We start from the raw sequence: 23,500 nt of genomic DNA, 5'->3' as shown, positions 1-23,500 counted from the left end.
AGGCTGGATTCGTACCCATCACTTACCACTTTTCCCATAACACTGTGGTCTCCTAGCATCCTCAGAAACTGACCAAAGAGTATTTCTTTTCCTATCAGGATGAATTCGTGGGTTTTAAATATATGTAATGTATTTCAATCTATCAGAGATTTTTTCCTTTTTAATGGGTCAAATTGTATCCCCCATTTTGGACTCTTCAGTTACATCTTGAGTTCTTTTCCCAGGACCCTGAAGAGAAATTTTTATCAATATTTGCTTCCTTTCATTCTGATAAGACAGGATGTTTCAGGTAGATGTTTCAGGCATATCTCCAGCCCCAGAGCTAGAATCTGCCATTTTTCTAAGTAGCCCTGATTCCTCTTATTGGGAAGTTGTATTTAGAGACCACACAGAATCATTGCTACTGGACTGATGACTACATCCAAACCTTTTCAGTGGACAGAATTAGAAAATCTATTTTCTAAGAGAAAAAAATCCTGAATTTATACTGATATTCTAATTCAAATTTAGGATTCAAAAATTTTTTTTTGATTCAAACTTTTTATTTAACTTGTGTGATTTTTATATTTGTATCTTTCTTCACTTTCACAAAAATCTTGATTCTTAAATAATTTAAAATGTGAATATCTTCAGTATCTATCATTTCTCTTTGGAGAATTTACTCTAAGGAAATAATCTGATATGACATCTATGACAGCGTTCTGCCTACTAGCAAAAAAGGAAGAAAGGAAGGGAGAAAGAAAGAACCTACATATACAAACAATCGACATTTTAGGAATCAGTGAACTAAAATTGACTGGAATGGGTGAATTTAATTCAGAGGACCATTATATCTACTACTGTGGGCAAGAATCCCTTAGCAGAAAAGGAGTAGCTCTCATAAGCAACAAAAGAGTCCAAAATGCAGTACTTGGATGCAATCTCAAAAATGACAGAATGATCTCTGTTCGTTTCCAAGACAAACCATTCAATATCACAGTAATCCAAATCTATGCCCCAACCAGTAATGCTGAAGAAGCTGATGTTGAACCGTTCTATGATAATGTACAAGACCTTCTAGAACTAACACCCAAAAAAGATGTCCTTTTCACCTTGCATTCCACAGGGGACTGGAATGCAAAAGTAGGAAGTCGAGAGATAACTGAGTAACAGGCAGGTTTGGCTTTGGAGTACAGAATGAAGCAGGGCAAAGGCTAATAGAGTTTTCCAGGAGAATACACTGGTCACAAAAAACACCCTCTTCCAAAAACACAAGAGAAGACTACACATGGACATCACCAGATGGTCAATACCGAAATCAGACTGATTATAGTCTTTGCAGCCGAAGATGCAGAAGCTCTATAGTCAGCAAAAACAAGACCAGGAACTGACTGTGGCTCAGATTTGCAATAACTCCTTATTGCAAAATACAGACTTAAATCGAAGAAAGTAGGGAAAACCACTAGACCATTCAGGTATGACCTAAATCAAATCCCTTACGATTATACAGTGGAAGTGACAAATAGATTCAAGGGATTAGATCTGATAGACAGAGTGCCTGAAGAACTATGGATGGACATTCGTGACATTATACAAGAGGCAGTGATCAAGACCATCCCCAAGAAAAAGAAATGCAAAAAGGCAAAATGGTTGTCTGAAGAGGCCTTACAAATAGCTGTGAAAAGAAGAGAAGCTAAAGGCAAAGAAGAAAAGGAAAGATATACCCAGTTGAATGCAGAGTTCCAAAGAATAGCAAGGAGAGAGAAGAAAGCCTCCCTCAGTGATCAGTGAAAAGAAATAGAGGAAAACAATAGAATGGGAAAGACTAGAGATCTCTTCAAGAAAATTAAAGATTCCAAGGGAACATTTCATGCAAAGAAGGGCACAATAAAAGACAGAAACGGTATGGACGTAACAGAAGCAGAAAATATTAAGCAGAGGTGGCAAGAATATACAGAAGAAATATACAAAAAAGATCTTCATGATCCAGATAACCATGATGCCGTGATCACTCACCTAGAGCCAGATATCCTGGAATGCGAAGTCACGTAGGCCTTAAGAAGCATCACTATGAACAAAGTTAGTGGAGATGATGGAATTACATTTGAGTGCTTTCAAATCCTAAAAGATGATGCTATGAAAGTGCTACACTCAATATGCCAGCAAATTTGGAAAATTCAGCAGTGGCCACAGGACTGGACAAGGTCAGTTTTCATTCCAATCCCAAAGAAGGGCAATGCCAAAGAATGTTCAAACTACCACACAATTGCACTCATCTCGCACGCTAGTAAATGGTCAAAATTCTCCACGCCAGGCTTCAACAGTACGTGAACTGTGAACTTCCAGATGTTACAGCTGAGTTTAGAAAAGGCAGAGGAACCACAGATTCAATTGCCAACACTCGTTAGATCACAGAAAAAAACAAGAGTTCCAGAAAAACATCTACTTCTGCTTTACTAATTATGCCAAAGTCTTTGACTGTGTAGATCACAATAAACTAGAAAATTCTTCAAGAGATGGGAATATCAGACCACCTGACTTGCCTCCTGAGAAATCTGTATGCAGGTCAAGAAGCAAAAGTTAGAACTGGACATGGAACAACAAACTGGCTCCAAATTTGGAAAGGAGTATGTCAAGGCTGTTATTGTCACTCTGCTTTTTAACTTATGTGCAGAGTACATCATGTGAAATGCCGGGCTGGATGAAGCACAAGCTGGAATCAAGATTGTCGGGAGAAATACCAACAACCTCAGATATGCAGATGCCACCACCCTTATGGCAGAAACTGAAGAGAAACTAAAGAGCCTCTTGATGAAGGTGAAAGAGGCGAGTGAAAAAGCTGGTTTAAAACTCAACATTCAAAAAACGAACATCATGGCATCTGGTCCCATCACTTCATGGCAAATAGATGGGGAAACAATGGAAATAGTGACAGACTTTAATTTCTTGGGCTCCAAAATCACTGCAGATGGTAACTGCAGCCATGAAATTAAAAGATGCTTGCTCCTTGGAAGAAAAGCTATGACCAACCTAGACAGCACATTAAAAAGCAGAGACATTACTTTGTCGACAAAGGTCCATCTAGCCAAAGCTACGGCTTTTCCAGTAGTCATGTATGGATGTAAGAGTTGGACTGTAAAGAAAGCTGAGCGCCTAAGAATTGATGCTTTTAAACTGCAGTCTTGGAGAAGACTCTTTAGAGTCCCTTGGACTGCAAGGAGATCAAATCAGTCAATCCTAAAGGAAATCAGTCCTGAATGTGCACTGGAAGGACGGATGCTGAAGCTGAAACTCCAATACTTTGGCTACCTGATGCAAAGAACTGACTCATTGGAAAAGACTCGGATGCTGGAAAATATTGAAGGAAGGAGGAGAAGGGGATGACAGAGGATGAGATGGTTGGATGGCATCACCAACTCAATGGACATGAGCTTGAGCAAGCTCCGGGAGTTGGTGAAGGACAGAGAAGCCTGGCATGCTGCAGTCCATAGGGTCACCAAGAGAAAGACACAATTGAGCGATTAAACTAATACAAACAATGGTTGAAGAATATGAATGATAGTAAATCCCCATAATAGAACACTGTAGCACCAACAAAAATGATGATACAGCTTTTCAGGATGTTATTAAAAGAAAAAAATATTATCAAGTTGAAAGCTACTTTAAAAGGAAAAAAAATCAAATAAAGTAGTTAAAAATACAATGAACTAGTGAATAAAAACATAAAACCCCAAACAAAACATCAGCAAACCAAATCCAGACATACAAGAAAAGGAGTTTATAATAGAATGAAAGGCTGGCTTAACTTTCAGTGGTGGTTTAGTTGCTAAGTTGTGTCTGAGTCCTGAGACCCCAGTGGACTGTAGCCAGCCAGGCTTCTCTATCCATGGGACTCTGCAGTCAAGAATACTGGAGTGGGTTGCCATTTCCTTCTCCAGGGAATCTTTCTTACCCAGGGATCAAACTGAGGTCTCCTACATTGCAGGCAGATACTTAGGTGGATTATTTACTGACTGATCCACTAGGCAAGTCTGTGACTTAACTTTTAAATATCAATTAATATAATTTACCCTATTAACAATGAAGAGAAAAATCTCAACAGATTTTTAAAAAAAGCATTTGGTAAAAATCAACATCCATAAAAAAAAAAAAATCAACATCCATGAATAACAATCAACATCAATCAATAATAAACATTCATTAAAAACCATAAAGGAAGCTTTCTTCATCGATGTGTTCTTTTTATAAAAATTCTGCCTGCAGGGGATGACTTCCCTGTCCAGCAGTTAAGACCCCATGCTTCCACTGAAGGGGGTGAGGGTTCAATCCCTGGTTGGGGAACTAAGATCCCATGTGCCATGTGGTATAGCCGAAGGAAAAAAAAATCCCTGCACTGAACGTCATTCTTCATAGTGAAGTAGTGAAAGTTTTCCCTCTGCAATTAGGAAGGAAAACGAGTAACCTCCGCATCTACCAGCACCAACTCCATTCACTAATGGATTGGGGATCCTAGCCAGCAGAGCAAAGGGGAACAAAAGAAGAAATAAAACTGAAAGACGTAAATGAGCAAACATGGCAAAATAGAAACAGTTACAGACAGAGAACAAACAGATGGTTACTAGAGTAGCAGAGGGTGGGGGATGGAAAGAAATAGGTGTGGCAAATTAAGAGGTACAGGCTCCTAGCTGCAAAATAAATGAGTCATAGGTATGAAACGTGCAGTGTGGGGAATACAGTCAGTACACAGTATCTTTGTATGGTGACATGTCATAACTAGACATCATGGAATATGTGAAATGTATAGAAAAAAAAAATCACTATGTTGTGTAACAGGAACTAACCCAGTGTTGTAGGTCAATTATACTTCAAAAACAAACTAAACACAGGGCTGCCATATGACCCAGCAATCCCAGCCCTGGGCATATACTGTGAGAAAACCACAACTCAAAAAGACATATGTATTTTTTTTATTACAGGACTATTTACAATAGCCAGGACATGGAAGCAACCTAGACATCCAGCAACAGATGAATGGGTAAAGCAGCTGTGGTACGTGTATACAATGGAATATTACTCAACCATAAAAAGGAATGAGACTGAATCGGCTGTAGTGATGTGGATGAAGCTAGAGCCTCCCTACAGAGTGAAGAAAGTCAGAAACAGAAAAACAGATACCATATATTAACACATATATGTGGAATCTAGAAAAGTGCTACTGATGAGCCTATCTGCAGGGCAGGAATAGAGATACAGACGTAGAGAATGGACCTGTGGACACAGTGGGTGAGGAGACGGGGGAAGAACTGAGAGAGCAGCACTGACATACACATATCACCGTGTGTGAACCAGACAGTAGTGGGAACCCTCTCTAGAGCACAGACAGCTCAGCGTGGAGCTCCGTGATGACCTAGAGAGGTGGGAGGCAGGGATGGAGAGAGGCTCAAGAGGGAAGGGATATATTTATACACAGAGCTGATTCATGTTGTTGTACAGCAGAAACTAATATAACTTTGTCAAGCAATTATATTCTAATTTAAGAAATTAAAAAAAATAGATCATACTTGTGGTTACCAGAGGTGGGGGTGGGGAGAGGGGATGGATGAAGGTGGTCAAAACGTACAAACTTCCACTTACAAAATAAGTCCTAGGAGTGTAATGAATAGTATGATAAATAAAATTAACACTGCTGTGTTATACACAAAAGCTGTTAAGAGAATAAATCCTAAGAGTTCTCATCACCAAAAAAAGTTTTTTTTCTACTTTTTTAATTTTGGAGATGATGGATGTTCACTAAACTTACTGTGGCAATCATTTCATGATGCATGTAAATCAAATCATTATGCTGTACACCTCAAACTTACAATACAGTGCTGTATGTTAATTATATCTCAATAAAACCAAAGGAAAAAAGGTATAAAGACTGCAAAGAAGTAAAAATGTCAGTATTCATAGACAACATAATTACTTACCAAGAAAATCTAACTATAGCTTATAAAAGGAAATTTTTAAAAATTATACCATAATTTACAATACCATCAAAAGACACCAAATATCTAACAGTAAGTCTATTGAAAGACCTCTACCCATAAGAAAATTTTTGAACTTTCATTCAAAACTCAGGGATACTGCTATATATAAAATAGACAGCCAACAAGGACCTACTGTGTAGCACAGGGACCTATATTCAATAGCTTATAATAAGAGATAATGGAAGAGAATGTAAAAAAAGAAGAATACACATATGTATACACGTATGTGCAACTGAATCACTGTGCTATACACCTGACACACAATACTGTCAATCAACTATATTTCTATAAAAATGCTAAAAATAAATAGATAAATAAAACTCAGGGATAGAACATATTCACAGATTAGAAGACTTAATATTATATAAGACGTCAATTTTTCACAAACTGACCTATAGGTGCAATGAAATGCCAGTAAGTTTCCCACAGGACTTTGGTGGAAACTTCCAGGCTGATTCTACAATGTGTATGGAAAAGCAAGTGAAGTTGTGAAAGTGAAAGTCGCTCAGTCATGTCCAACTCTTTGCGACCCCATGGACTATACAGTTCATGGAATTCTCCAGGTCAGAATACAGGAGCGGGTAGCCTTTCCCTTCTCCAGAGCATCTTCCCAACCCAGGGATCAATCCCAGTCCTCCCGCACTGTGGGCAGATTCTTTACCAGCTGAGCCACCAGGGAAGCATGAAAAGCAAAGGGACAAGAAACTCTTGAAGAACTTAGTAGAACTTGTCACACTCCTGGATAAATTGTGGCACATTCATAAAACTGAACATGATACAGCTATAAAAACAGAAGGAGAAATAACCACAGCCACACCAAACAACATGAACTCATGACTCTCCCAAGCACGATGTTAAACAAGAGAACAAAACAGAAAGGAAACCAGACTAAGGTATTCCACTTATATAAAGTTCAAAACCATGGAAAACCAGTCTAAGGTGTGTGACCTTTGAGGAGAAGGGAAGGAGCAGTGATTAGCAGAAAGCATAAGGATGGCTTTTAGGAGGTGAGGTTTGTGTGTGTGTGTGTGTGTGTGTGTGTGTGTCTGACTCTTTTCGACCCCATAGACTGTAGCCCGCCAGGCTCCTCTGTCCACAGAATTTTCCAGGCAAGAATACTGGAGTGAGTTGCCACTTCCTACTCCAGGAGATCTTCCAGACCCAGGTATTGAACCTTCATTTCTCACGTCTCCTGCATTGGCAGGCAGGTTCTTTATCCCTGAGCCACCTAGGTAGCCTTTAGGAGATGGTAATGTTCTGTTATTTAATCTGGGTGTTGGTTAACTCACATCATTGCATTATAGCTTATAATTTTTTGCACTTTTCTATGTATATGTTATAATTTAATCAGAAAGCTTAAAAACACGGTAAGGAAATATGAGGGACACAAAAGAAATTACACAAATAAAATGGAAAAGAATATATATAAAAATGATCAGAGAAAATGTTAGGTACAGAAAATAAAACCAATATACTCACACTGATATTCCTGGGAAGATGAACACATCAAATGAAACTAAAAAGATCTTCAAAAATCTAATAGATGAAAATGTTCCCAAAACATCTTAACCTATCATCAAAAGGATACACCCTGTCCTAGGGAATTCTTATTCATGTGCTGGTGAAGTCACTAGACTTCAAAGAAAAACTTCAAGGATAAAGAAAGACTCAAACAGGCATTAAGATAGAGAAGGAATGAGGAAAATAATCAAAATTAGACTCAAGATTTCTGCAAAAGTAAATGCCAGGAGATAACAGAGCAGAATTCTAAATAGCTGTGGTTACTGAATAGAACAGAAATGTATTAGTTATAATAATAACACAACTAATCCCAAACAGTGGGGGAGGGAAGCGGGGGAGGGGTCAGTGTGCCGAGTCAGGTCATCACAGCAGGAGGTGAAGACTAAGGGGACCAGAGCTCAGGACAGGTTAGGAAAACAGGAGTACATTAAGTTTAAAGTATTTAGATTGATAATAGCATTTAGGGCACAATTTCCCTCTATCTGTTTATCTTTGTTTTATGTCTGAAAGAAGTCTAAAATAATAGTTACCAACTGTAAGTTAATGAAGATGTTTCTGGGCAGAATTTGTTTGGGTTTTTACATACTTTCTTTTTTGCATTGCTTCAACTTTTTTATGAAAAAAAAAAAATCATTACTCTAAAAATGAGTAAATGAATTAATCATCTAGAAATACCAAGGCATTTCATTTTGCTTTCTTCCTATTCAGATATAAAAATGAATTAAATCTAGCCATTGCTTGTTTGGTAGAATCAATAAATATTCAGAGAAATAGACATGATTTGTCTTTATCAAGAATAAACTTAATTAGTACAAAATTCTAAAATAAAATAGTAACTCTGCTACATAATATTTGTGTCTCCCCTAATTTATACATGTCCAAATCTAATCCCCAGTGTGATGAAGTTAGGAGGTAGGGCCTGTGAAAGGTGATTAGGTCATGAGGGTGGAGCCCCTATGAATGGGATGAGTGCCCTTCTACAAGACCCCATAGGGCGGCCTCGCCCTGTCTGCCATGGAGGACACAGTGAGAAGTCAGCCATCTGTGAATAAGCAGAGGGTTCTCACTAGACAACAAATCTATTGGCACCTTGGTCTTGGACTTCACAAACTCCAGAACTGTGACAAATAAATTTCTGTTGTTTATAACCCACCCAGTATATGGTAGGAGCTTCCCAGGTAGCTCAGCAGTAAAGAATCTGCCTGCCAATGCAAGAGACACAGGAGATCCCCGAAGGAAATGGCAACCCACTCCAGTATTCTTGACTGGGAAATCCTATGGACAGACGAACCTGATGGGCCACAATTCACGGGATTGAAAAGAGTTGGACATGCCTGAGCAGCTGAGCAAAGGGACACGTGCTATGTATGATGTGTTGTTACAGCAGCCCCAATGTACTAAGACAAACTCTCATTCAAGTCGACAGACCTCACAAAACTGTAGGTCACTAGCAATCAGGAAAAGGCAATGGCAACCCACTCCAGTGTTCTTGCCTGGAGAATCCCAGGGACGGGGGAGCCTGGTGGGCTGCCGTCTCTGGGGTCGCACAGAGTTGGACACAACTGAAGCAACTTAGGAGCAGCAGCAGCAATCAGGAATAAATTCAGCCATAAGTGATACGACAAAGACCCCTAATTTTCTCTAGATTCCATAAATAATATCAACACAACTACTGTTCACTTTTCAAATTTTAAAATCTAATTATCCAAGGACTTCCCTGGCAGTCCAGTGACTAAACTCAACTTCTACTGCAGGTGGCATGGGTTCAATCCCTCACAGAAGAACTAAGATTTCACACGCTGCACAGCATACTCAAAAATAAAACAGGATAACAACGTCCCATCGATTTAAAAACATAATAATAAAATAAAATGGAAGTATACAAATCACCTGCTAAGAAATATGAAAAGCAAAAAGTGCCTACTGATGAGTAAGCTTACTTAGTAATCACTCATGACACTCAGTGGTACAGCTGAATAACAGTCATACTAGCCATCATGAAAATAAAACTATTTGGAGTCACATTCTTCTTAGGGTAGGGCTGACAATTATCTAGCTTTTGCACCTTCTTTATCACTTTGATAACCAGAAGAAAAATAAGGAAGAAGTCCCTCAAAATCAAATAGGATATATTAGAAATAGAGGTAAAAGAAAAGAAATGTTTTAAAAGAAAACCAAGAAGAATCTCAATTCTCAGATACTAGAAGGAAGAAAGTTGCCACTAAGGGTATAGGCAATTTAAGCAGGAATTTTACCCCAAGATTTTAAAACAGATTATCATACTAAGTCAGAGAAAGACAAATATCATATGATATCACTTATATGTGGAATCTAAAATGTGATACAGATGAATTTATTTACAAAAGAGAAACAGACTCACAGACTTAGAAAACAGACTTGTAGTTACCAAAGGGAAAAGAGGGGTAGGTATAAATAAAAAATGGACAGACAGCAAGGTCCTACTATATAGCACACGGAACTATATTCAGAATCCTGTAATAAACCATAAAGAAAAGAACATTAAAAAAGAATATATATATAAATATAGATATAACTGAATCACTGTGCTATATAACTTAAACTAACACAATATTACAAATCAACTATAATTCAATAATCAAAAAAAAAAGAACAAGTACTAAAATGTTTCCAAATTTTCGCAGACACTTTTGAAATTCAGGATTATTCTTTGGAACTTGAACCAATACCCAGTTAATATCCTTATTTTAATTTAATGCTTAAATTTCCCTGACAAATCATTTTTGTATTACCAAAGTATTTCAATACATACTGGTTGGAGTGTGTTAGTGTTGCGTTCTGCTTTGTCTTCATTAACAGACATCGAGAATATTCTAAACACATGAGACACAGACATTCAGAGAATGTGCAGTGCAGAGGGTTGAGGGCATTCCAGGAAAGGGTAACCTCATAATATTATCCACAAACAACAAGAAGGCAAAAAAGCGACTCATTACCTGCTGAGCTGCAGCATCCTGCTGGACATAAGCTACTTGGCCTGGGTCTGTAAACAGCGTCTAAACAAACAACAACAACAACAATGACTTATCAATAGATCTTTAGACAGCTTGTCTATGCAGGAAAAATTATCCTACTGCTAAGCACCAATTCCTGAGAGAGTTAACTCTCAAATAGCTAGTAATAATCTTTCATTAATAAAGAAGATAAAGACAGTAATTCTATATTTTGCCAAAGCCTTTCATTCATATGTCCTCAAAGAGATTGTAAAAGCTAACTCTCTCCATTGGCTAACACACTGCACACTTTGTGATTTTACTCTAAAGCAAAGCCTCTCCTGAGATTGAATGTCACAGTTAATTAAAAAGGCATTCCATGAACAAGGGGGCATGCATTCTCACGTAACACTCTGTCACAGGGGTAGACTTGCAATTAAATGAAAATGGTTGGAGATACACCGACAAATAGAAGAATACTGTATACCCAAGGATTACAACTCTTTCCAATATAAATGCACACTCAGCAGATGTAGAAAATAAATAAATAAACTGCATTTAATGTTCCATAGACTTTTTTTTGAGTAAAGCCAGTAAGATGATAATTTTCAAAGTTCTCATTATAAACATTAATTGGCTGATGGTCATGATAACTAAAGAAGGAAAACCTTCAAAATTATTTTAGTTGGGACACCACAAGAAATCTCCAATCCAAAAACGTATTCCTTCCTCTAAAACTTTTAAATGACTCTAATTTGCCTAAGGCTTTAGCAAATTTATGGTCATAGGAACCACGGTTAAGTGCTGATTCCAAAGAACTGTAAAAGAGAATTTCAGCAAGCTTCAGATTTCTTACATTTGACGTTTAAAAACTATCATAACTCAGACATTTCGTAACATAGTAATGATCTAAAAGTTGGGCACAGGACATTCTTTACATAATCTACCTGTTCTTATTTCAGTATAGCTGAGGGCCTAAAACTGAGAAGGGCTATTCCATAAGTAACTCTCAGGCAATTTCACCTTTAAATAGATTTGAAACGCATTTATTGGGTGGGTCTCATTTCTTCTTGGGAGTGCTTTGAGTCTCTTGGTCAAGTATTGCATGAGGGCAAATTTTTATTACCAGGATCCCACTACAAAAACTATGGAACTGGGGACTTCCCTGGAGGATCAATGGTTAAGACTTCACCATCCAATGCAGGGATGTAGGTTCAACCCTGATGGGAGAGCTAAGATCCCACATGCCTCTCAGCCAAAAAACCAAAAGCATAAAAACAGAAGCAACATTGTAACAAATTCAATGAAGACTTTTAAAATGGCCCACGTCAAAAAAAAATTTTGAAACAAAAATCAATGGAACTGATTTCTAATCTATTTAAAAGTGCTATGTACATTATAAAGTGCTAAAGATACAAAGCAACATTTATATATTGGGGGATATTCCTGTTATGCATTTGGAAACCAACACTCAGAGTCACTAGCCAAAAAAATGAGAAGCAGTTATAATTGTACAGCTTTTACCCTCACTTCTATACAGTCCTAAAAATCAATAAGTTATTAGTAAATAGCAGTTAACAAGCTAGTAGAATCTCTCACTTACACGTTTAACTGAAATAATGTGCATGTTCCCACTGAGATTCATCTTGATTAGGTTACACAAAAATAAATGCCATGTTTGGCCTGGTTCTTGATACTGAGGAAAAGTAACAGGCTGATAATCTTGTTTATAACAATAATCAATCAATATCAACAGTCAGTGGGGAAAATACCTCATTCCAGGTTAGTGCTTTAACTCCTTACATTTAATTTAAATAAATAAACCACATCTTCCTCTGCCAAGATGGTTATAAGCTCCTTGAGAGCACACATGTCATCTGCATATTTTCTGCATCACCTACCAGCAGCACAGTGACTGGCAGAGCGTAAACCTAAGGGATGAATTACCAGATTAACAAACAAGCCATCAACCACGGTCCCAACGTGCCTGCGCAGCTTCCACGGGATGGATGTAGACCAGTGTGTGCTGAGGACCATCCACGGAGGCGTAGGAGGCACCATCTGCCGTGTACACCACCTGCTGCGGCGGACGGACCTGGTCATCGGTGTAGACGATCTGGGCCACGGTTCCAGCGTCTGGAACAAAATGCACCTGGGGCAAAAAAAACAGCAAGTACGAAGCGATCACCCTTGTGGAACCCACGCTGTAGCACAAAGACGGGGAACTGACTGAGAACACCACACACTTGCATTTCTAAAAGATCTCCATGAAAGAAGAATGCAGTGAATGAATGGGTCTTCATCTGTGCTGAGTTAGTGACTTGGCAGAGGGATTCAAGGACCTTCTCACTGATTTTTACTTAATATTAGGCAACCGATTTAAACACCCCTTTGCCTCAAATATCAACCGCAGGTCTCTCTTTTGGGGAATGCTGAGAAGAAATGTGACAGAAGATTCCTGATGGACAACACTACCAAACTATAAAACACAGATTATTCTATAATGTGGAAAAATATGTCAAGACCCAAAAGTCAGTTGCTTTCAACACGTCATAAAAATTCTACTTTCTAATGAAGAGTACCTTTTGGCAAACACATTAAAACAAGGTCACTTGCTTTCATACAAATTCTTTTGTCCTCCATGGCTGTCCTGTAGGCAAGGGGTGAATGTCTGCTGACTTGGTGAATGTAACAGAACTTTTCTTTGCCAAGTAGATAAGGACACAAAAAATTCTATGAATGTACTTTTCAGGGGTTTTGGATAACTATTTCAGTTGTCACCAGGGGAAATAATCTTCTGTCTATGAAGAACGAAAGCAAAAACTGATTCTGTAAAGCGCTTTCTGAGCAGTCAGCTTTGGAGGTTTGAGTTCCTGCAGGCTGGCACACAGCCTAGTGTTTGATATTGAAGGTACAAAGCAGATGGTCAAAGTACACATTTGGGAGAGAAATAATTTATGTGCTTATATTGAAGTCAGGCCCTCTTAGGTCGGAATCTTTACTCTTATACTGTCTTGGCTTTACACATAATTTTTTATTTCAGTTTTTCCAGTGGAGAACAGATCCCAAAGATGACATAAGCTAATTCAACCCACAGAAAGAAAACTAAAGACAAGATGCAGTCAAGCACCATGTAAATAAAACAAACTTCCACTTTAGCACTAAGTGATTACCCCAGCTTCTACATAAATCTGCTCTGCCCATGAAGATACAGTTTGCACAAGAATTGGGCTTTTGAAATATTTCTGCAATTTTAAGTGCTGCAAGATAATTTTGTGAGTTTAGATTTGTTCATTAACATCAAAATCTTTAACTAGTTTCGGTGCTTAAAAAAAATTTTTCCCCTTGAGAGTTATCCAAACTCTGCAACTTGGTCTTCATCACTAAGTACTTGGCTAAACCAGGATTCTTGGATGGGAAAAGAAATATTGCAAGGGATGGGGTGCAACAAAGGGTGCTGAGGTCTGCTGTCTATTGTCTGGCTACCTGCAAATGTGGACCCTATTTATTAATGGACTACATTTTTGTTTATAAACAAAGTACCCCAAAATATATAGCTACATGAAAGTAGCCTTCCAGGTAGCTTCCATGAGAATCAAAACAGCATTCTTAATTATTCTGCTGGAAGCTTCTCTGGTACCTTTTTCTCAGTATTCAGACACAGACTTTTAGATAATTTCTGATGATTGATTTTATGTACTGTAACATTAGTTATACTACTTAAATCAAACATAATATGTATATTTAAAGGCTTCAGTGTAAATTTTCTGATAACTTGGCAACTGAACAACTATGGTTATGTAATTTGATGAAAATGAAATTACATATATATCGTAATGCTTTAAAATGAAGTTTCATACTTTGGTCACATATAAAACATGGCTCCCTACGACTGCTGACTCTTACCAAAATTCAAATCCATACCAAAAATGCAGAGATTCACTTTTGCTAAGGACAGTCAAAAGAATGTGTAGCTGGTTAGTAGAGCAATTTGAAAGGCAGTGATATCTGAATAAGTGACTAACCTCCAGAGCTGTTGATTCACTGGGACAACTTTCAATGAGAAGTTTACATTCTGAATTTGAAAAGAAAAGGAAAAGCCACTCACTTTATAGACATACCTTGTACCTCACTACACACAAAAAATCAAAACCCTTTCCTGGATAACATAAAAGAAACCCTGCAGTTTGAAGCTTTCACCATGAAATAAAATGGAGCAGTGAAGAGGATTATGACAGTAAACTGGGGGGAAGGCAGAGAAGCCCATGGGTGGTATGCAGCTTCTTGAAATCACAGCAACCTGTGCAGATGGAGCATTCGAAGCGCTGAAATACTGCCTATTCCTTACGTACCATGTCTGGCCATCAGCTCCCGCCTTGCCCCGCAACACTATACAGGAGCTGCCATTTCTCTAGCTGTCAGCAAACTCTACCAACTAAAACACCGCGGTCAGTGCCCAGCTGGGAGAGCACTTTTCACCTGTGCGGCGTTCTCCTCGTGCTCTGCAGCCGGGGGCCACACGTGTGAGCTTTCATCTTTGGAATCCATCCCCTCCCGGCTGGACAGCGGCCCGGGCACCTAGAGTTGTGCGAGGTGAAGGACAGTCATCTGTCTCCCACACATGTGCTCGTCAGGGACAGGAAGGCCTCTCTGCAGCATGCCTGAGAAAAAGAGAACAGGACCCAAGACTTTAAATACATGAATGCATTTTAATAAGTTACAGTCTCAGCCACAAGGAGGAAAAAAAAAAATTAAAGCTTTGTAAGAGATAACACACCTGGGCAAAAAAGGTGAAAATGGAGAAATTATATGTAATAATGACACAGTGTACTGCGTGCACGCTCTGCTCTGGGCACATGTCGGGTGGATGGAGGCTTTATCACAAACACTGAGGGCGGTCCTTAGTTCTCCCCAGGAGGAGGATGACGAGGTCCCCACATATTAAAGGCAGTCAAGTGCTGGGCTGACACCAAATCTTACTGCTGCTCAGCCAGCTCGTCCCTGTTCGCACACCTGTCGAGACACTGACTTCCTATACCACCAACTCAATACGAAAAGCAGCATAATAAAAGTCACAAAATAGGGGAAAATGGCAGGTGGAGGCAGCCAAATTTTCTGGGCCACAGTTTGGTGAATACAGATACCAACTTTGTTTCCTATGGAGTCAATACAGGAGTGATGAGCTGGCAAATCAAAGCCTCTCTAAACATCAATGGGCACAAAACCTTTATCTTGAAATATGACTATTTTCCAAAACCGATGGAATCAATCTTCCCTTTTGATGATGATAAAACACTGATGGTTTAAAGGTCACATGAGATCCGCTGTTTAACAGGGCAGCCGGGCCTGATACACCTCCTGGCGCTAGCCCAGTAAATGGCATCATAGACAGGCGAGGCCAAGCTGCTCAGAACACCACTCAACTAAAGGTGAGAAGGACCAGAACCCTGCCAGAACTTTCTCCACTGTGAAATAACCTGAGAAACATTCTGAAGCTATGCATGCTCCAGCCTCTGAACTGGAATAAGGCCCATGGAAGAAAAGAAACTGGGACACACAGCATCGGGGTGTCTGGGATACAGAATGGCCACGTCTGAACCACCTGGGAGCCTCTCGGGAGCCAGGGAGGGGCGTGCTCCCGTTCAGCTGCATCACTAGCATCCTCACTCCAACAGAAGCTGCCCCACCACACACACTCGCCCTGCGCCCTCCAGAGGATCCTGCAAACAATGCCCCCGTCAACAGCAGGTGACTGCAAGCAAAGGGGCTATAATGTTCTCTATCTTGTATCTAGACTGGGTGGCGGATACATAGGGAATTCACATGTCAAAAGCCATCAACCTATCAGTTAAAAGAGGTGAAATTTATGATGTGTAAATTACACCTACCATCCTGTCTTTTTGTTAGGCATATCTTCCTTATATAGTAGTACTATTTAAGCATACATAAAAAGATAGAGTTAGATGTACAGTATGTGAATTAAACTTCAACAAAGTTGTTATATATTTCTTAAAAGGAACAAAAGTGTTCAGAAACTCAGAGGAATGTCACTGATAATATAAAGAGCTATAGGAAGATAATCACAAAATTGTACAAAAGGAGATAAAAACTGTACAAGAGGCCTGATATTATAAAATCAGAAAATGTTCCACATTGGAAAAGTTTTTTAATTTTTTTTTATTTTGAAATAATTTCAGATGGAAAAGCAACAAAAATAGTACAAAGAATTTCTGTATTTCTTCACTGTTCCCCTAAATGTTAACATTTTACCATGTTTGCTTTATTATTCTCTCTCCTCTTTCATCCTCTCTCTCTCTTTTTCATCCTCTCTCTTTTTTTAACTTAAACTATTTGAGAGTAAGTTGCAGCCACAAAACCCCTTTACTACTAAATTCTTAAGTGCCTATTTCCTAAAAGAAGGATATTTTCTCACAGAACCACAGTACTCCAATCAAAATCAGGATATTAACAGTGCTATTACCTAACTTACAGACCACATTCAACTTTTGCCAATTGTCTGATTACCGTCCTTTGCAGAGAAGGAAAGCCCGCTTTTTCTGGCCAAGGGTCCACTCTGGCCTCACACACGGCGTGTCCCTGCCAACATGTCCTGTCAGTCCCCTCCGACTGGGAACAGTCCCCAGTCTTTCCTAGTTCTCCATGACCTTGACATTTTAGAGACTCACAGGCCATTTATTTTTCAGAAGGTCCCTTAATTTGAGTTCATCTGATGTCTCTTCATGGTTAGACTCAGGACACCTATTTTCAACAGGAATTAATACAACAACAACAAAAAATGCTATGCTTTTCCCATACAGGAATCGGAGATTTTAGTTTTTAAACTTAGTTGATCAATTGCACAAACACCCAAGTACACATTGGGATGCAGCGAGGATGGAGGCAGGTTTAACTCCCATACTCAGAAAATACACCAGCCCAGAGTGCCTTTCTTATTTGTTTTCATTTCTAGCAAGCTGCCTGTTATTTCTTTTATTTTTAGTTATATACTTTCAATAGGTGGCAAATTTAGTTGACTCAAAATTCAAAAGGCACAAAAAGGTGTACGGTGGACAATCTTGCTACCTGGAATCTCTTACCAGTCTTCAGAACCAATTCAGAGTATCGATTTCTTATCTATTCTTCCAAAGATATTTTATACAAGCAATTTCTATTATATATAAACAAAAATATAAATACTCCCTGCTTCTCAAAAACCACAAACGGCATCATAGTATTGATTGTATGATTCTATACAAAGCAGCATCTCTTTTGAACCGTATTTATTCCATATAATACCATCCCTTTTACATTGTTCCAGATCCCTGTAGCATTTGTTCCTTCTTTACTATAGCTTTATCATTTCATTGTATGAACATATCATAATGTATCTAATTTTATGTTGATAAATGGTTATTTTCAATGTCTGTGATGAGTAAGTTTGGACATACATGTTATATGTTGAATTCTTGTATCTTGAATTCCTAACTGAAGGGTGATATGCAGTCAGTTAAAGTGGCTGTGTGACTGTTAGGTACCTTACTTTCTAACTCCAGCACTGGGGCTGTCCGCTCCCTGTGCCTGGCACATGAGGGTCTGGGGACACAGAGGGAGATGCTCTGACCTGCATAGGAGGCAGAGTAGCTACAAGCTTGGGCTCTGGACCCAGATTTCGGCAGCAGTTCTGTGACTTCAGTGATGTTAGGCAGAACATGGATGTGCTCTAAATCACTCTCCTTCTCCTTAAAATCGGGATCATAAGGTTATTGAGAGAACATGAGATAATGCACGTAAGATGCTCACTTCACATAATGCCTGCCCCATGATAAGCACTCACCAAGTAGCTTTAAAATAAGGCATTCATTCAATCATATCGCATCTTTCTGTCTGTGTGCCTCCCCATCTCAACTCTAAGTTCCTTCATGTCAAGGAATGTAAGTCACTCTAGATCTAGCGTGTGGCAGGTCCTTGATCATGTGTATGGATTGGTTGCTGGGGGAAAAAAGAAGACACCTGATTCCTAAGCGGGTATCCACAGATGACTTCTTGGAGAAGATGAAAGTTAAAGGATGAACAGGAACAAGAAAACAGAGATGGGATATTTACTCCAGACTAAAATATCTTTCTTCTAATCTTACCAAGATAAAGAAGTAGACATAACATGACATAAAATACCAGAAACCACATAAAGCAAGGATAAAGGGGGAAAAAAAAGGAAATAACCACTTAGTAGATGGGGGTAAAATAACAGAACAGTTCATTGACACACAGGAAAGCCTGCTAGTAAAGTTTAGTATTACAGATGTGAGATATTGCCCAAAATGGCACTTCCCAATCACTTTCCCTTGTGGCTCAGCTGGTAAAGATTCCACCTGCAATGTGGGAAACTTGGGTTCGATCCCTGGATTGGGATGATCCCCTGGAGAAGGGAAAGGCTATCCACCCCAGTATTCTAGCCTGGAGAATTCCATGGACTGTATAGTTCATGGGGTCGCAAAGAATTAGACACGACTGAGCAACTTTCACTCACTCACTCACTCAATCATCTTAAACTACTGTTAGCACATAAAGAAGCCCAAGATGGTGACGACGCTTTCATTCAAAAAATGTTTGGAATCTAAAGCACTGATACAGAATACCCAGTTCTTGTTCTTTAAGATAAACTAACAAGACCTACGGAGCTTCTGTAACTACTGAATTACTCAAAACAGTGTGATATTCTTCAATTATCTGTTGTTTAATAAACTGTTCAAGAAAACTGAATTCTAGGTATGAGTCCGCTCCTAAGTAAGTCACTTGAAATCCTCTAGCATCAGCACTGTCAACTGTAAAACCAAAGTATAAAAGGGTTTCTGGCCTTAAGCTTTGATGGGAAGCAGCAGAGAACAGTAGAAAATCCACAGACCCTGAGTTGAGCACCCGGGCTTCCCCATTAGCTCAGCTGCTCAGCAGTTACATCCCTTGGCCAAATTACATATGCTCCCGGAGCCTCGATATCATCCTATGTAAAATGGAGATGATAATGACCTCCTGGTGTTACTGTGAGGGTTACATGACATGTGTCAAACTCCCAGGCATAGATCTAGCACATGGTGGTACTCCAATATGCCAATTTTCACATTTTTCCTGATGAACTGTAAGAGCTTCAGAATTTTCAAAACATTTTATATTTTTTTAACTTAGCAATTTGCCCAATAACAACTGCCCTGTACCTGGACATCCTTCATAGCAAGACTTGTCATATTTGATTTCCTTTATTTCACGGCACAGTTTATAGAGCTCTGTTGATCTTGATTTATAGGCAATGGGCCAGGGACAGGAAGGATTCCAGGAAGTACCTTAGCGCTGTCCAACAGGAGGGTGCTGACAGACTCTGTGAGCTGGGGACAGAGTTCTCTGCTCCTCTTCTCAACCTCAAAGAACCTGGGAGCCACAAACTGTAGCTTGTCTAGAGAATGGCCACACATCGTTCTTTCTTTCACCCACTGTCCAAAATGTCAGACACTTCATTTCCAGGAAAAGCAGCATTCCTATCCTCTCTAATGATTTTATGGGCTTCCCTGAAAGCCCATTGGTAAAGAATCCACCTGCAGTGCAGGAGACCCCCGTTCGATTCCTGGGTCAGGAAGATTCACTGGAGAAGGGATAGGCTACCCACTCCAGTATTCTTGGGCTTCCCTTGTGGCTCAGCTGGTAAAGAATCCACCTGCAATGCAGGAGACCTGGGTTCGATCCCTGGGTTGGTTATTCAACAGATATTTATTAAATTTATTAATAAATTTATTAAATTAGTATGTGCCAGGTACTATTCTAGGTCATATGTATTAATATACATTATAGGTACTGGTGGTAAAGAATCCAGCTGCCAATGCAGGAGAGGTAAGAGGTGTGGGTTCAATCCCTGGGTCGGGAAGATCTCCTGGAGGAGGAAAGAGCAATCCACTCCAGTGTTTTTGCCTGGGAAACCCCATGGGCAAAGGAACCTGGTGGCTACAGTCCATGGGGTGACAAAGAGTCAGACATGACTAAACATACACACAGATGAATAAAGAGTGTAACAATATAATTGAAAGTATGAGGCTTAGAATCAGACAAATCTGATTCTATGCCCCCAAATCTATCACATGTTTACTAGGGTATGACATTAGTAAGCCACAGACTGAGTCTCAGTCTCCTCATTGGAAAATCCAAATTATCTGCCCGGCATGGTTGTTGTAAGAGTAAACAAACAGTCCACGTTTCATCGTCTTTAATGTACTTTTTTTCACCTGCTCATGCTTCTGAACAAGGGTCTACTCCACCACACTGGGCTCTATAGTAACTATCATCCAGATGGTGGTAAGGATGCGGACACACTGCCCACTCGAGTGTGACCTTGCTCGCCGCCCTTCATTAGTTCTGTCCTCGCTTCACTGAGTCAGTGTGTTGTCAGCACTAGACACCCTGAGTGGAGCTGCCACTTTAAATGTCTTCAAAAAGATGACACTATAATTTGGCATTAAACCAAGAGGCATATGAACAGCAGCTGGGCATAAATTTGATTAGGGAAGCACACATCCATCACAGGAAAAATGACCTTGCCCACCAAATCTATGGTACGTGAGTATGAGACAGGGCAGCATGAATGATGCTGCATTGTGCGATGTTATTACTGAGACATGTGGAAACACACGCCTGCCACAGGCTGAGTGAGAAAACAACAGGATCACAACTCCCAGAATGGGTAGGAGTTGCTTGCAGGAGATTCCAGGTGACAGCAGAAACACTGGTGACACAGAGACAGTAATGACTCTGAGCCAAAAGTGATTCTCAAGAGTCAGATTCTGAAACTGACAATATTTAGGAGTATCTTGAACATTTCACTTATATTTTCACTTCCACGTATGTTCATGAATGATACCAATCCATGCCCAAATGAATCTAAAAGAGTTCTTTCAACAAGTATACAATAAAAATTCTAAGTAGCAGACAGCTCTTGTATCAGAGTTTAGTTGGCAAGGCTTGTCCTTTCATAATGATACATAAAATAATTGTTTCTTACCAGCAACATCTTAGATTCAATACAACATGACAGCATTTGGGATCACAGAGCATAATGATGAATATTCAAAAAATAGTAGCAATTTTTTTTTCATGCTTTGTGAACATCGAGCATTAAAGGTGAGCGAGAACTCTGCTCCCTTGGAGCTCACAGTCTAGTGGGAGGGAAGGGTGGCTGGCTTCCCAACTCACAGGGGATGCCTGCATGGTTAAGACTGACACCGAGGAACAGTAAGGGGGAAGAAGGCAAGAGAGACACCTGCCTTTCCAGCCGGTTCACAGGTAAGGCAGCCCTGAGCCAGACAATGGAGTGGCCCAGGGGTCCAGCCTCCATCTCATCAACCCTCCTCATAGTTCCCATGTTTCCCAGATGCTGCTCACCCCATACCACCCACCAGCCTGGTTCCCACCATCACTGGCCCTCTTGGGCTGAAAGGAGCCAGTTCTCCAGAACCACTTAGGACATGGAATCAAGAAGCTCCTGTTTCATGACCTGCACGAAGAGGTGGAAGAAGAGGCCCAGACCCACCTTCAGAGGCAGATGGGCACATTACTGAGCCTCAGAAACACTGAGGCTGCAGCAGAGGGTTCTGTGCTGGGGTGGCATGGCATCGTCCAGATACATCATTCTTTACATGGAGAAGTGTGCTGCATTCTAAACGGCAGGCATGCAAACCGACTTTTCTGGCCCATTACAAAGTAACCAGCAGAAACTGCTAACCCCTTCCCTGAATTCTAACAGACATGAGTCAGGGAGAGAAGCTAGAGGCAGGCTGACACGCTTGCAAAATGGATATAAAAACTGTGGAAAGCAACGGAGGAGGTGGCTTCGCAGTCTGCGGAGGGAGCAGGGGGGTGGGGTCTGGAGACAGAACAGAAGGGGACCAGCCCCCAGGGTGGGGGGCGCTGTCTTCTCCCTGAGCATCTGGTGCCACCAGCACCAGAGTGCAGACACTGGGCAGCCAGCAGCTGGGAAACGTCAAGCAAGCACGAGAAGGCTGGGGGAGCAGACTCCAAGGGGGCCCGCCAGCTGCCTCTCCCCGGGGCAGGGCAGAGTGTGCAGCACAGAAGAGTTCCCCTGGGGCAGACAGAGGATGGCTGGGCCCAGAGGCTGCCTGGCCTGGTGCACAAACAATTGCTTCTTTTTGTCTGCTTAAAAATTTTTTTTCTTTTCAATTTTGGATCTTCATTGCTGCGCGCGGCTTTTCTCTAGTTCAGAGAGCGGGGGTGTGAGGGCTTCTCATTGCAGTGGCTTCTCTTGTTTTGGAGCATGGGCTCCAGGGCATGCAGGCTTCAGCAGCTGTGGATCACGGGCTCTAGTTGCCCTGACCAACGACCAGGGATCAAACCCATATCCCCTGCGTTGGCAGGTGGATTCTTGACCACTGAACCACCAGAGAACTCTCTGTTTGTTGAACCTTTCAGCTTTCTTTGAATGAGCAGGGATAGCATAAAAAGAGCATCCTTCAGGAATACCTATGTGGAAATTTGTCTCCATTTAAAGCAGTGAGGCCTGAACTTACTTTAGGTTAGTTACACTGGAACAGGATCGCAGCCACTCGAACGACAACTTCAATTTGCTGTACTGACATTAGAGCAGGCTTCGGAGTCAGACAACCTGACTTAAAGTCATGGATCTGCCACTTGTAGCTTTTGACAGTTTGTTTACTCTCTCTGAGCTTCAGTGTCCTCATCTATTGGATAAAAACCTGAAGAATAATAGGTGTGTAGCAGTAGATAACTGTAACTAATGTACACAATACAAAACCACCTTTGTGTCAAGAAACAGAAAGGAAACCCTTTGAAGTCATATTTAAGATTAGATCCCACTTAGAAAAGGAAAAGAGTGATTCATGCTAGGTACAGAGGGGAGGAAAAAAACCACTTTCATTAAAGCACTAAGTTATAAAAAAGGGAAAGAACGATAATGGGGAATCTAATTCTGTGACACAGCATAATAGG

At 40.2% G+C, this 23,500-nt stretch overlaps 1 protein-coding gene across 4 annotated transcripts in view; it reads right to left on the bottom strand.

Moving 5' to 3' along the window:
• Window positions 1-23,500, bottom strand: part of PRDM10 (PR/SET domain 10) — a 91,783-nt gene that overhangs the window by 46,237 nt on the left and 22,046 nt on the right. For 2 of the 4 annotated variants that reach the window (XM_061166603.1, XM_061166601.1), the window contains exons 2-4: window positions 14,981-15,162; window positions 12,489-12,653; window positions 10,505-10,564 (exon numbers count right to left, since the gene is read on the bottom strand). In XM_061166603.1, coding sequence (XP_061022586.1) covers window positions 10,505-10,564; window positions 12,489-12,653; window positions 14,981-15,049 — 294 coding nt within the window. In that variant the 5' untranslated portion in view covers window positions 15,050-15,162. Of the gene's footprint in view, window positions 1-10,504; window positions 10,565-12,488; window positions 12,654-14,526; window positions 14,555-14,980; window positions 15,163-15,278; window positions 16,219-23,500 lie in introns of those variants that run through there. The other 2 variants (XM_061166602.1, XM_061166604.1) reach the window with 2 other exon arrangements.

This window comes from Dama dama, chromosome 2, assembly GCF_033118175.1.
Source record: "Dama dama isolate Ldn47 chromosome 2, ASM3311817v1, whole genome shotgun sequence".
NCBI lineage: Eukaryota > Metazoa > Chordata > Mammalia > Artiodactyla > Cervidae > Dama > Dama dama.
The sequence above is the reverse complement of the archived record's forward strand: the minus strand, read 5'-3'. Positions and strand labels throughout refer to the sequence as shown.